The 13,238-nt window shown below is 46.1% G+C and overlaps 1 protein-coding gene and 1 long non-coding RNA gene across 3 annotated transcripts in view; one reads left to right on the top strand and one right to left on the bottom strand.

The window, feature by feature from the left end:
• Positions 1-4,472, bottom strand: part of LRRC9 (leucine rich repeat containing 9) — a 76,136-nt gene extending 71,664 nt beyond the window's left edge. For both annotated transcript variants that reach the window (XM_077920883.1, XM_077920906.1), the window contains exons 1-3: positions 4,394-4,472; positions 2,541-2,630; positions 801-895 (exon numbers count right to left, since the gene is read on the bottom strand). In XM_077920883.1, coding sequence (XP_077777009.1) covers positions 801-857 — 57 coding nt within the window. In that variant the 5' untranslated portion in view covers positions 858-895; positions 2,541-2,630; positions 4,394-4,472. The remainder of the gene's footprint in view (positions 1-800; positions 896-2,540; positions 2,631-4,393) is intronic.
• Positions 1-13,238, top strand: part of LOC144325941 (uncharacterized) — a 151,706-nt gene that overhangs the window by 4,616 nt on the left and 133,852 nt on the right. The window contains exon 3 of the long non-coding RNA XR_013391111.1: positions 5,764-7,947. This is a non-coding gene — a long non-coding RNA (uncharacterized LOC144325941). The remainder of the gene's footprint in view (positions 1-5,763; positions 7,948-13,238) is intronic.

Here is a 13,238-nt window from a genome sequence, read left to right as displayed (position 1 = left end):
ACAATAAATTTTATTTATACCCCACCCTCCCCGGCCAGAACCAGGCTCAGGGCAGCTAACACCAATAAAATTACAATAAAACGTAATAGAAAAAGAAAAATCAGTTAATTAAAATACAGATTAAGATACAATTTAAAATGCAGTCTCATTTTAGTAGCAGCCATAAATCAAAACCATAAGAGGAGGGAAACATAAGGGTCAAACTGAGTTCAAACAAAGGCCAGGCGGAACAGCTCCATCTTGCAGGCCCTGCAGAAATATGTCAAATCCCGCAGGGCCCTGGTCTCTTGTGACAGAGCGTTCCACCAAGTCGGGGACAGTACTGAAAAGGCCCTGGCCCTAGTTGAGACCGATCTAACCACCTTGTGGCTCGGGACCTTCAAAGTGTTGTTATTTGTGGACCTTAAGGTCCTCCACGCAGCATACCAGGAGAGGCAGTCCCGTAGGTACAAGGGTCCTAGGCCACATAGGGCTTTAAAGCTCCAAATCAGCACCTTAAACCTGACCCTGTACTCCACCGGGAGCCAGTGCAGATGGTAAAGCACTGGATGAATGTGATCCCGCAGCGAGGACCCCATAAGGAGCCTCACCGCGGCATTCTGCACCCGCTGGAGTTTCTGGGTCAGCTTCAAGGGCAGTCCTATATCAGGAAGTTTTAGTTTGAGCCAAAAGGGCACTTCTCACGTTTCGTAGACGAAGGTGAAAGTACCCTGGACCTCAATCACATTCAGAAAAAAACCACAGTCAAATAAAATACGGTCAACTACACAATCAATTACAATAATAAATCAAAGAGTTACCAGCTCTTTAACTATTTCATCGGAAGGAATCTGGTTTTGATTATCACTTTGGATCATCTTCTGAGCATTGCAGCTTAATGGTCATAGCACAGGATCTAGACAAGAGAACAGCAAAATAATTATCTGCTGAGAAACCAGACACATAAATGTCAAAGCCACCGATCTTAGAATAAATGGGAAAGACAGTCTTCAACAATGTTAACTTCCAGAGCCATCACCTTGATAGGCCCTCATGAAAAAGGCTACAGAACCAAGAGTAAAATTATGTATTTCAGGTCTGGGAATGCCTGTTTCCTTAGATAACACAAAAGTGGGGACAAGGGGGAGAATCTCCCCCTCCCCTCCTGTCCCATCTGATTTTGCGCCAGTTCATGTGTTCTCAGCTCCAGTTTCAGATCCTGTGATTCAAAGACAGCGGGGAATCGGTGTGGAATAATAACTGGGAGGGGAACGGAACGGTTGCGGCTCAAACTTCCACAAGTCTTGTGATTCTGCTTCACCTGAGTGCACATGGGGCATGATCTCCAGGCATCCTACAAGTGTCAGAGAGGACCAAGCAGCTACCTTTCTACATGCAGGGAGCTCTGTTCATGTGGAGAGTTGATTCCCAGCTTTCCCATCCCCGGGGTGGTGTGGGAGGTGGTAAAGGGGGAGGATGGGGAGGGGAAGGACCATTTAGTATATATTGCCACACCACTCCTATTTACATCTGGAGAGAGGAGCCTCTGGGGCAGAGGAAGCTGGGCCAGCATCCTGCAGGCCCCAAGCAGATGAACCATTTCCACTGAATCTCCTGGTATTTCTACATTTAGTTGGAAAGAGCTGCGGGGCCACTCAAATTGGATCAGGCAGAGGTAGGAGGGGGCGGTGTTAACCTTTCCGCCCTATTCCATTTCCTCAGTCTAAGGTCACATATGCACCATACATTTAAAGCACATGGCTCCCCCCTCCATTTTTTAAATAAGGTAAAAGGTAAAGGTACCCCTGCCCATACGGGCCAGTCTTGACAGACTCTGGGGTTGTGCGCCCATCTCACTTAAGAGGCCGGGGGCCAGCGCTGTCCGAAGACACTTCCGGGTCACGTGGCCAGCGTGACATCGCTGCTCTGGCGAGCCAGAGCCACACACAGAAACGCCGTTTACCTTCCCGCTGGTAAGCGGTCCCTATTTATCTACTTGCACCCGGGGGTGCTTTCGAACTGCTAGGTTGGCAGGCGCTGGGACCGAACAGCGGGAGCGCACCCCGCCGCGGGGATTCGAACCGCCGACCTTTCGATCGGCAAGCCCTAGGCGCTGAGGCTTTTACCCACAGCGCCACCCGCGCCACCTATTTTTTAAATAGTAACCCATATAAACAATAGTTAAAATAAATGAATATGTAAGACTCCATAGCAACCTCCAACCTCTGTAATTCTCCACCTCATAAAGTGCATCTGCCTCTTCCATTGCTGTATTTTCATACAGCTTTTCCCAATAACTAGGCTATTATGTGTATCCTCCTCACTGTTAAATATTTATGAGCGTGCACATATATGGAGATTTTGATTATTTGCATTGTGTTTTACTGTTTTTTCATTATATTCCAAGTATTCACAACTTTGGGGACCATGGGGAACAAAAAGCAGCATAAGAGTAAATAAAGATTTAATGAAAATCAGGAGCGAATTCAAACACAGGGGATTGGACTAGATTACACTTGGGCTCTTTCCAGTTCTACAATTCTCTAAGGTGTCAGACATACCTCTTTGGGGAGGGAGTTGCACTGCTTAGGAGCTGCCACAGAGAAGGCCCTGTATTTTCTTCCAGTTTGCTTCCAGTGGATTTGAAGACACTGTGAAACACATAGTACAGCGTCCAAGGATGTGAGATGCAAAATTCCTCACTGAAATGTCCCACACAAAATCACCTGGTGACCTCAGGCACACAACTATTTTTCCTTGCCCCCCAACAAAGAAATCTGCAATACATAAATAACAGTGACACACCCAAAAGGCTGTATGTTATCACTATTATTAATAGTGCTAAAATTTGCAGTATATGGCAAACCTGGGAAGAACTTTAAAACAACAATATTCCAAAAGAACTCCCATTAAACAATCCAAAACAAAGGAGCATTCCTTAACAATATATTATGATTCCACACTTACAATCACTGACAGGGTCACAATCTCCATTCATTCCGTCCCCTTCCGCCTCCTTCCAACCACCTCAAACCTGAGGGTTTTGTTTTATATTTTATAAGGCCATTACCAATTCTTTTAAGCAGCAAATTAAATGCCATCTTGGCTGGAATCCTGGAAAACCTGCCTTGTGTACTTTTTGATATGATTTTTCCTCTTTTTGTACCTTTATTTTTAAATCTGTTACGATTTACATGGAAATGGTTCTGTTTGGTTGCGTGCTTTTCGATGCGTTTTATTTATTGTTTATTACTACTTACGCTTGTATTTATGTAAAGCTTTCTGCGCGGTGTAAGCCACCTTGAGCACGGTTGCAACCACGGAAAAGGCAGCAAGAGAAATAAAATGAGGTATGGACGCAGGTGTGGAAATATGGTTTCAGGGAACACTAAAAAAAAAACACCTCCCCCCCCCCCAAAGTGCAGCAAAAATGTCCACCTTCTTTTCTACAACAGCTGCAATCCTTACCCCACTTACCCGGGAGTAACATCCACTAAAATCAACGGGGCTTGCCTCCGAGTGGGCATTTTAAAGTTTGTTTTACTTATTTATTACAGTGGTACCTCGGGTTAAGTACTTAATTTGTTCCGGAGGTCCGTACTTAACCTGAAACTGTTCTTAACCTGAAGCACCACTTTAGCTAATGGGGCCTCCCGCTGCTGCCGCGCCGCCGGAGCACGATTTCTGTTCTCATCCTGAAGCAAAGTTCTTAACCTGAAGCACTATTTCTGGGTTAGCAGAGTCTGTAACCTGAAGCGTATGTAACCTGAAGCGTATATAACCCGAGGTACCACTGTAATTTTGAAGGAAAAGGTCACCAATCCACTTTAAATTCTTTGACTGGAACACTTCAGCAGCCAGCCATTTCTTCACAGGGAGTGTTGATTCCTTTATTGGAAATGGAACCTGACACTGTCTACTCAGAAGTAAGTCCCACTGTATTCAATGGAGCTTACTCACAAGTAACTGGGTAAAGAGGTACCACTGTACATCTGTACACTGCCCTTCATCGGAAGTTCACAACACATAAAGAAAACAGAAAACTTGCAGCGCAGCAAAAGCAAAACAAGCCAGTAACCCCACACGGCCAGGACTGTGCTGCGGCACCTCAGTTTTTGTTTTTGTTTTAAAAAGAAACAGTGGGCTAAATTGGGGTAACTAATCCGGGGTAAGAGACTTCATGCATGCTCTCCTAAGTTGCGGGGAGAAGCCACCCCTCTTTGCATAGGGCAAGGAAGAGGACGTGCAACGCAGCTACCCCATGGGAAGGGGAAATAGAAAGAGGGTAACAGCGAGGTCAGTCCCTTCCCTCTCTCGGGCGGGGTGCCAAATATGGGGGAGGAAGGAGGCGCAAGGCAGTTGCCTAGCAACGGCAGGTAACCCACTCCTCCTCCCTGGCGGCCGCTCAACCTACCTGGAGCCCAGAGAGATGCTGGCTGATGCCAGGCCGGGCTGTGTATCGTGAGCGGGCCCTACCGTCGCCTAGGCAACGCTCCTCCTCTCTCCCCGCCCGCTGCCTAGCAGCAGCCAACCAGCGTCGACAGGCAGGCAGGGGCGTGTGTGGCGTCACAGGGCTCCACGCACAGACTGGAAGGAATGAATGGAGCGGCGGGGAGGAGCTTCCATTCAACCTCGCGCGCCCGAAAGGGCGCGGTCTTACCTGAGTCCGGTGGGACAGGTGTTCCGGGGCGGGTGGGTTTGAAGGTCTGGAGCAGGTTCATTAGGAAGGAAAGGCAGGCAGGTTGCAACGGGGGTTGTTTGAGGGGTTGTTTGTTTTGTGTTTTGCTCACCGGTAAAATAAAAATAATTATTTACGACACCATACGATAATTTTTATTGTCATTGTCCCATACAGAACAACGAAATTGAAAAAATCTACATCATACATTCGAAAACCAACAAGCCTGCTATCCCAGCTATCCTAGCCTGGTTAGTCCCCTAAAAACGTTTAGTTGTGTCTGCCTCTTCGTGACCCCATGGACCAGAGCATGCCAGGCACTCCTGTCTTCCACTGCCTCCCGCAGTTTGGTCAAACTCATGCGTCATGGTTTCACCAGAAGCGGCTTAGTCATCCTGGCCACATGACCTGGAAAAACTGTCTGCGGACAAACGTCGGCTCCCTCTGCCTGTTAAGCGAGATGAGCGCCACAACCCCAGAGTCATCTGCAACTGGACTTAACTGTCAGGGGTCCTTTATTTTTTTTTACTTCGATAAAATCTCAGGCTGTCTCTGGCAATTTCCCCCCATTTTATTTTTGTTGCATAAAATTGGTGGTTAAGAATAAACCACAAAACTCTAAAGTGGTTTAAAGGTAAAGGAACCCCTGACCATTAGGTCCAGTCGTGACCGACTCTGGGGTTGCGGCGCTCATCTCGCCTTATTGGCTGAGGGAGCCGGCGTACAGCTTCCAGGTCATGTGGCCAGCATGACTAAGCCGCTTCTGGCAAACCAGAGCAGCGCACGGAAACGCCATTTACCTTCCCACCGGAGCGGTACCTATTTATCTACTTGCACTTTAACGTGCTTTCGAACTGCTAGGTTGGCAGGAGCAGGGACCGAGCAATAGGAGCTCACCCCGTTGCGGGTATTCGAACTGCCGACCTTCTGTGGTTTAACCCACAGCGCTACCCGCGTCCCACTAAAGTGGTTTACAAAGAGGATAAAGTGATAAGAACAGAAGCCAGCCGTGGCGGCATTTGCCAGCCTTGCACTTTGCATACTGCCTCTGACAGTCACTGATAGCCTTATTCTCCTCCATGAATTTGTGGCATCCTCTTTTACAGGTGTCCAAGTTGGTGCTCATCACTGCCTGCCATGGGAGCAAATTCCATTGTGAAAATACTTCTTCACACAGCACAGAATTAAACCTGTCTGTCCTGAATCTTGCAACATCCTGCTTCATAAGATGACCCTGAATTGCAGCACAGTGGTACCTTGGTTCTCGAACACCTTGGTACTCAAACAACTTGGAACCCAAACACTGCAAACCCAGAAGTGTTACAGTTTGTGAACTGTTTTCAGAAGCCGAACATTCTCCATTTTGAGTGCTATGCTTCCGATTTGATTGCCACACTTCCATTTTGAGTGTTACGCTGAGGTCTGTCTGTTTTTGCTGTTTAGTTTGCGTTTTTGTTTTTGCAGCTTTTTTGTTTTGTTTTTGTGACTCTGTGGAACCCAGTTCAGCTACTGATTGATTGATTGTGTGAGTGCAGTACATTGTTTATTGCTTTCTTTTGATGGATCAGTAGTCTCATTAGATAATAAAATTCATGTTAAATTGCGGTTTTAGGGGTTGTTTTTAAAAGTCTGGAACGGATTAATCCATGTTGCATTGATTTCTATGGGAAAGCGTACCTTGGTTTTGGAACGCTTTGGTTTTGGAACGGACTTCCAGAACGGATTAAGTTTGAGAGTCAAGGTACCACTGTATTATGAAGAAGAAAAATGTCTCTCTACCCACTTTATTCACCCTATGCATCATCTTACACACCTCTATCATGTCCCCTTTTATACATCTCTCCCCCCCCAAAATTAAAAGGTCCCAATCGCTGTGACCTTTCCTCACTTCATCCTCTTGATCGATTTTGGTTGCCCTTTCCTGAATCTTTACCAACTCTACAATAACCTTTCCGAGGCAAGTTCTGGTCACTTAGGTGTGAGCATGTCCTGCTTAAGTCCATAGGGTTTACTCTGAGTAGGTGTGCATGGGTTTGGGCTGGTGGGAGTTGCTTTCCAAAATATCTGGGGGCACCAGCTTGGGGAAGGCTGCTCAGGCAAAAGGACATGCTCATGTTCTTCCTCCCTTCAGATGTGAGAAGCGAAGCTAACCTGCACATTGCCCGGCAGTACTTTTACACATCACCAGGTGTCGCTGTTATTCACACATTGCATCTCCCGTCCATTTCCGTGATTTGCCTTGCAAGTTCCTCTATCCCTTATCAGTAAATCCTTTGTTGTGCTGGTACTAAATTTGTTGTTGTTGTTTAGTTGTTTAGTCATGTCCGACTGTTTGTGACCCCATGGACCAGAGCACACCAGGCCCTCCTGTCTTCCACTGCCTCCCAGTTTGGTCAAACTCATGCTGGTAGCTTCAAGAACACTGTCCAACCATCTCGTCCTTTGTCGTCCCCTTCTCCTTGTGCCCTCCATCTTTCCCAACATCAGGGTCTTTTCCAGGGAGTCTTCTCTTCTCATGAGGTGGCCAAAGTATTGGAGCCTCAGCTTCAGGATCTGTCCTTCCAGTGAGCACTCAGGGCTGATTTCCTTAAGAATGGATGCGTTTGATCTTCTTGCAGTCCATGGGACTCTCAAGAGTCTCCTCCAGCACCATAATTCAAAAGCATCAATTCTTCGGCCATCAGCCTTCTTTATGGTCCAGCTCTCACTTCCGTACATCACTACTGGGAAAAGCATAGCTTTTGCTATACGGACCTTTGTTGGCAAGGTGATGTCTCTGCTTTTTAAGATGCTGTCTAGTAAATTAGAGGTGCACAATCAATGTTCTGCCTTAGCATGCACTGTTCATGTGCTCCCAGCCATTAAATCATAGGGTTCAAAGGGACCCCAAAGGCCATCTAGTCCAACCCCCTGCAATGCGGGAGTCTAAGCTAACACAGCCACGACAGATGGCCATTCAACTTCTGTTTAAAAGCCTCCAAGGAAGGAGAGTCCACAACCTCCCGTGGTAGATCATTCCACTCTCTTACTATATTATTATAATTCCAATGTTCCACTTTATTATCCCACTGCTCCACACTATTATTATATTATTAATTATAACATATTAACGCGGGTGGCGCTGTGGGTAAAAGCCTCAGCACCTAGGACTTGCCGATCGAAAGGTCGGCGGTTCGAATCCCCACGGCGGGGTGCGCTTCCGTTGCTCGGTCCCAGCGCCTGCCAACCTAGCAGTTCGAAAGCACCCCCGGGTGCAAGTAGATAAATAGGGACTGCTTACTAGCGGGAAGGTAAACGCCGTTTCCGTGTGCTGCACTGGCTCGCCAGATGCAGCTTTGTCACGCTGGCCACGTGACCCGGAAGTGTCTCCGGACAGCGCTGGCCCCCGGCCTCTTAAGTGAGATGGGCACACAACCCCAGAGTCTGTCAAGACTGGCCCGTACGGGCAGGGGTACCTTTACCTTTTAACAAATTAATAATAGCATCCTTTTTTGTGTCACACAGGGCCCCAGAATGGGGCTAGATCACATAGGTGCCAACTCCCTAGGGGTCGAGGTCCCTCCGCCCCCCAGTAGAATATTTGAGGGGACTGCCCCACCCCAAGCTGATGGACATTGCCATTCAAATAGTGTGCGTGCACCGTGTCATGTGATCAATTGTGCTTACTTCCCCCCACCCCGGCAATATTTTATTCAAGTTGGCACCCTGCTAAATCAAGAGCATGGGTAGGCAAACTAAGACCCAATCGCCTTCTAAATCTGGCCTGCGGATGGTCTAGGAATCGGCGTGTTTTTACATGAGTAAAATGTGTCCTTTTATTTAAAATGCGTCTCTGGGTTATTTGTGGGGCCTGCCTGGTGTTTTTACATGAGTAGAATGTGTGCTTTTATTTAAAATGCATCTCTGGGTTACTTGTGGGGCATAGGAATTCGTTCATTCCCCTCCCCCCAAAAAAATATAGTCCAGCCCCCCACAAGGTCTGAGGGACAGTGGACTGGCCCCCTGCTGAAAAAGTTTGCTGACCCCTGATCAAGAGCATTGTGGGCAATTAAAAGATCCAGCCACCTAGTGCTGAGCAAGGGAAAAAAGACCAGCTTTTAAGGTGAAGTGATGGTAGCCAAAGCAATGAGATCCTCAGAGTTGCCCAGGATTCCAGGAGCTGTTGTCGTCCCTGGGCAGGAGCATCATTCCTCACCCCTATGTGAGAAGCCACACCTGCCAATATTCCCCCTCCTATGCAGCTGTTAAAGGTATAGGGGGCCTGTCCACTTTGCACCTGGTCATTCCTGGGGCATTGCTGTGCTAGCATTGTGCTGGCCTGGGGCTGATGGGAGTTGAGGTCCAAAATAAGTGGAGGGCACCAGGTTGGCAAAGGTTGATGTAGATCAGGGGTGAAGCTAAAGCTAAAGGGACAGTTAAGTCCAGTCGCTGACAACTCTGAGGTTGCAGCACTTATCTCGCTTTACTGGCCGAGGAAGCCAGCGTTTGTCCACAGACAGCTTCCGGGTCATGTGGCCAGCATGACTAAGCCGCTTCTGGCGAACCAGAGCAGTGCATGGAAGCGCCGTTTACCTTACCGCTGGAGTGGTACCTACTTATCTACTTGCCCGTTGACGTGCTTTCAAACTGCTAGGTTGGCAGAAGCAGGGACCGAGCAACGGGAGCTCACCCTGTTGCGGGGATTCGAGTCGCCGACCTTCTGATCGGCAAGCCCTAGGCTCTGTGGTTTGGACCACAGCACCACCCACGTCCCTTAGATCAGGAATAGTCAACCTTTTTATACCTACCGCCCACTAATGCATCTTTCTTGAGGGTAAAATTTCCTTTCCGCTCACCAGTGCTCGATGGAAGGTGGATTTAGCTTGTGCCGTAGAACCTAGAATCCTGAAACTCCCACTAGTGGGCGGTAGGGACCAGGTTGACAACCCCTGGTGTAGATGAATGAGACAGTGGTGGGAATCAATATGTTCCATACAGTTTCGGCTTACCCGTTTCAGGGGGGTGGGCTAGATGAACCTTGGGATCCTTTCCAATGCTACAATTCTTTTAAAATTTATTTTAAACGAAATTTAATTAAAACTTTTTCATAATACCATATGATAAAAGAGACTGATCTTAATAAAAACAGAGAATGAAACAGAAAACACAACACCAAGAGAAAAGCAAAAACGAAGAAGAAAACAAGAAAATAAAAATAAAAGCAATTTCTGATTTTCTATCTTGTCAGCTGTGTAAAAGAAATTATTCAAAATATTTGCTCTAGAATGACACCCAACTGCTCTACTTTTTGTTAGGCAATATTTTCCCAAATAGATTAATTCGTTTTCCTTTTTGCACAAAAAGTCCAAATGGGGTTACAATTCTAGGATTCTATGGTGCATCCCATCTTGAGCAAAGATAATTTGGGGTTAGTTTTCTTAATACTGTACTATTTTATCTAATTGTTTTCTGCAGCTAAAAAAAAACCTATGATAAAGTAAAATACAGAAATTCTGCTATATATCCTTTGAAACCCTTTTATGCATCCTGGGGGGTACGTGCACCACAATTTCGGGAACAGTGCCGCAACGGATTAGCCCGAACTGAAAACATAGCTCAGATTTTAGGGGGCTTTTAGAATAAATCAAGGTGCAAATCAGCCACTGATTTTGCTTCTTTGGCCTGCTGTTAAGAGCACACAAATTTAAAACACAGCTCAGCTCAGAAACACAGCGGCACATTGGCAGAAGAAAACAGCAGTAAGACCATTTTAAAAGAGAGTAAGCCCTGCCAGCATTATTAATGCCCGCTTCCATCAATGGAAGATGCTTCATCCATTAAGTTCCACTCTGCATTAGTCCTGGGAAGAAGCAAGCTCATCACCGTAATTTAGTTTAGGTCTCCATTTCAGGGATGCTACCAGTGCAGCTGTTTCAAAACAAGACTTATGTTGATCCCAAATGACCACTGCATTTTGGGTTTTTTTGAAATTTTTATTAGATATTTCAACACAGTAATTTTAACAAAAATGCATCATCCACATTGTCCCCCCCTCCATTTCCCCCCTCCCCCCTAAACGAAAACCCAACCCCCCACCCTCAGCTCCTTTCTCTGGTTTCTCAACACATCTTTCTGTCTGCATATTGTAAAATTGTAAAGATCCTCAAATTATCTATCTATTGCAATAAAGAGTTTGTGAATGTTTATTCAAAACCTGCCAAAGAGTCCAGTTCATTTTGTTGCTTCTTTAAGTATTTCGTAAAAGGTTCCCATTCATCTTTCAAATCACAGTTATCCTTGTCACATAGTTTGTGTGTCAGTTTTTCCAATTCCGCATAGTCCACCAGTTTTTCTTGCCACAGTTCTTTCGTAGGGATTTCCTCATTCTTCCATCCTTGTGCTATTAAGACTCTTGCCGCCGTTGTCGCATACATTAAAATATTTTTAAATTTATTTGGCAGTTCTTTTCCCACAATCCCTAATAAGAAAGCTTCGGGCTTTCCCCACAAATGTTAAATGAAACATTTTCTTTAACTCATTATATATCATTTCCCAGAACATTTTAATTTTACTACAATCCCACCCAAAATGACCACTGCATTTTGAACCAGTTGAAGTTTCTGGGTCGTCTGAAAGGGCAGCCTCATGCAGAGCGCATTGCAATAACCCAGTTCAGTGACCCATGCACTCCCTTTTTGCCCTGCACAGCTGACCACAGGAACAAACTGCAAACTCTCCTGTTTCTTGACATAGATATTCGGGTCCTGTGAGCCAGTGCACTGGCTGCAAAAAGGTTAACTTTGTAAGCCACTTAGAGTTTGAGGGTTTTTTTAAATTTTGTCTGTACACTGATTAAACAAATTAAAAGGGTCAAGGTAAGGAGGCCGGGGCAGCTTCTCTTAAAAATGCACAGCTTGGAAAATATTTGGGCCTTTTTATTTCCTCCCTGTTCAGAGTTCCCTTTGGCAGGTCTCGATTTCTTTTGAAGATGAAACAAGAAGAGGCCGCCTAGTGTGGGACTCTGCAATCAGGTTTCTCAGACGAAACAGGATCTTAATTGACTTGTCTGTGCAGGGAAGAAAGATCCAGCTATAACCAGGCCTCCTTGGAACGGCTTTCTTCCTGCTATCATGGTATCCACTAACATCGTTTACGGTAAAAGGTTGCTGCAAGATGGTTGCAGAGTGGTCTGCAGAATTGATTGCTTTTTGGCTGGGCTACAAAATCGGTACATAGTGGGGGAACGAAGGAGGCAGATGGAATAGGAAGTTCAGGAGCTGGAATGGAAAACTTACCCAAAGCGACATTTTGAAACAGTCGGGCTGGGAATATTTATCCAGAGATTTCTGTGCCCCTCTGATTTATCATGTGGGTAACACGGCAGGGAACCTCTTGCTCTCCAGATGTTGTTGAACCCCATCTCTCAATAGCCCCGCCAAGCATGGCTGTTGGTCAAGGATGATGGGAGTTGTAGATCAGCAATATCTGGAGGGCCACAGGTTCCACAGCCCTACCTTAAGTAATTCAAAACAAATGTGGTGCTTCCTCAACAGCCAAAATAGCCAAGTACATTCGCAAATAAATATTCTGTTTCCAGCACCAGCCTAGGCATTCCTCTGTCATTTATTTGCAACATCTAATATCCAAAGGTGTACTGCCTCTGTACATGGAGCTACTCATCGTTAATAGTTCTCGACAACCCTATCCTCCACAAATGTGTTGAGTCCATTTTTTGTTGTTGTTGTTTAGTCGTTTAGTCATGTCCGACTCTTCGTGACCCCATGGACCAGAGCACGCCAGGCACCTCTGTCCTCCACTACCTCCCGCAGTTTGGTCAAACTCATGCTGGTAACCTCGAAAACACTATCCAACCATCTCGTCCTCTGTCGCCCCCTTCTCCTTGTGCCCTCCATCTTTCCCAACATCAGGGTCTTTTCCAGGGAGTCTTCTCTTCTCATGAGGTGGCCAAAGTACTGGAGCCTCAGCTTCACGATCTGTCCTTCCAGTGAGCACTCAGGGCTGATTTCCTTAAGAATGGATGCGTTTGATCTTCTTGCAGTCCATGGGACTCTCAAGAGTCTTCTCCAGCACCATAATTCAAAAGCATCAATTCTTCATTTTAGAAGCCACCTTACCTGGTGGCCAAGTAATTTTGAGAGGTTAAAAAAAAAAAGTTTGATTGGGCTAAAGAAACTTCTCAGAGCAGTTTTTCACACCCCCAAAAAGTTCATTTTGCAGTGCCCTCCTCTTGTTCCTCATCATTTACTCACTTCTTATAGGAGTCTAAGCTAGGGTTGCTATATTTCAAAAAGTGAAAATCTGGACACAAGCTTTTCCCCAGCGATTTCTGCCAGGACGCTGGTCACATGTTTACTGGCTCTGTCTGGAAAATTCTGGACGTATGGCCACCTTACCAAAGCACTGTATAAAATGCTCTGATCCCTGCCAGGATATCTGACCAGCTAATTAGGTATGCTAGAGGAGACCTCCCTAGCAAAGAGGTGATGGCCAAAAACTTTGATGTCTTTAAAAGATTAGTCAAATTCATGAAAGATAAGGCCATCAGTAGCTACTAGCCACCTGGTTGTCTTCTCCTGCTCTG

Source organism: Podarcis muralis, chromosome 1 (assembly GCF_964188315.1).
Source record: "Podarcis muralis chromosome 1, rPodMur119.hap1.1, whole genome shotgun sequence".
In the NCBI taxonomy this organism is placed as follows: Eukaryota; Metazoa; Chordata; class Lepidosauria; order Squamata; family Lacertidae; genus Podarcis; species Podarcis muralis.
This window is presented reverse-complemented; position numbering and strand designations above follow the sequence as displayed.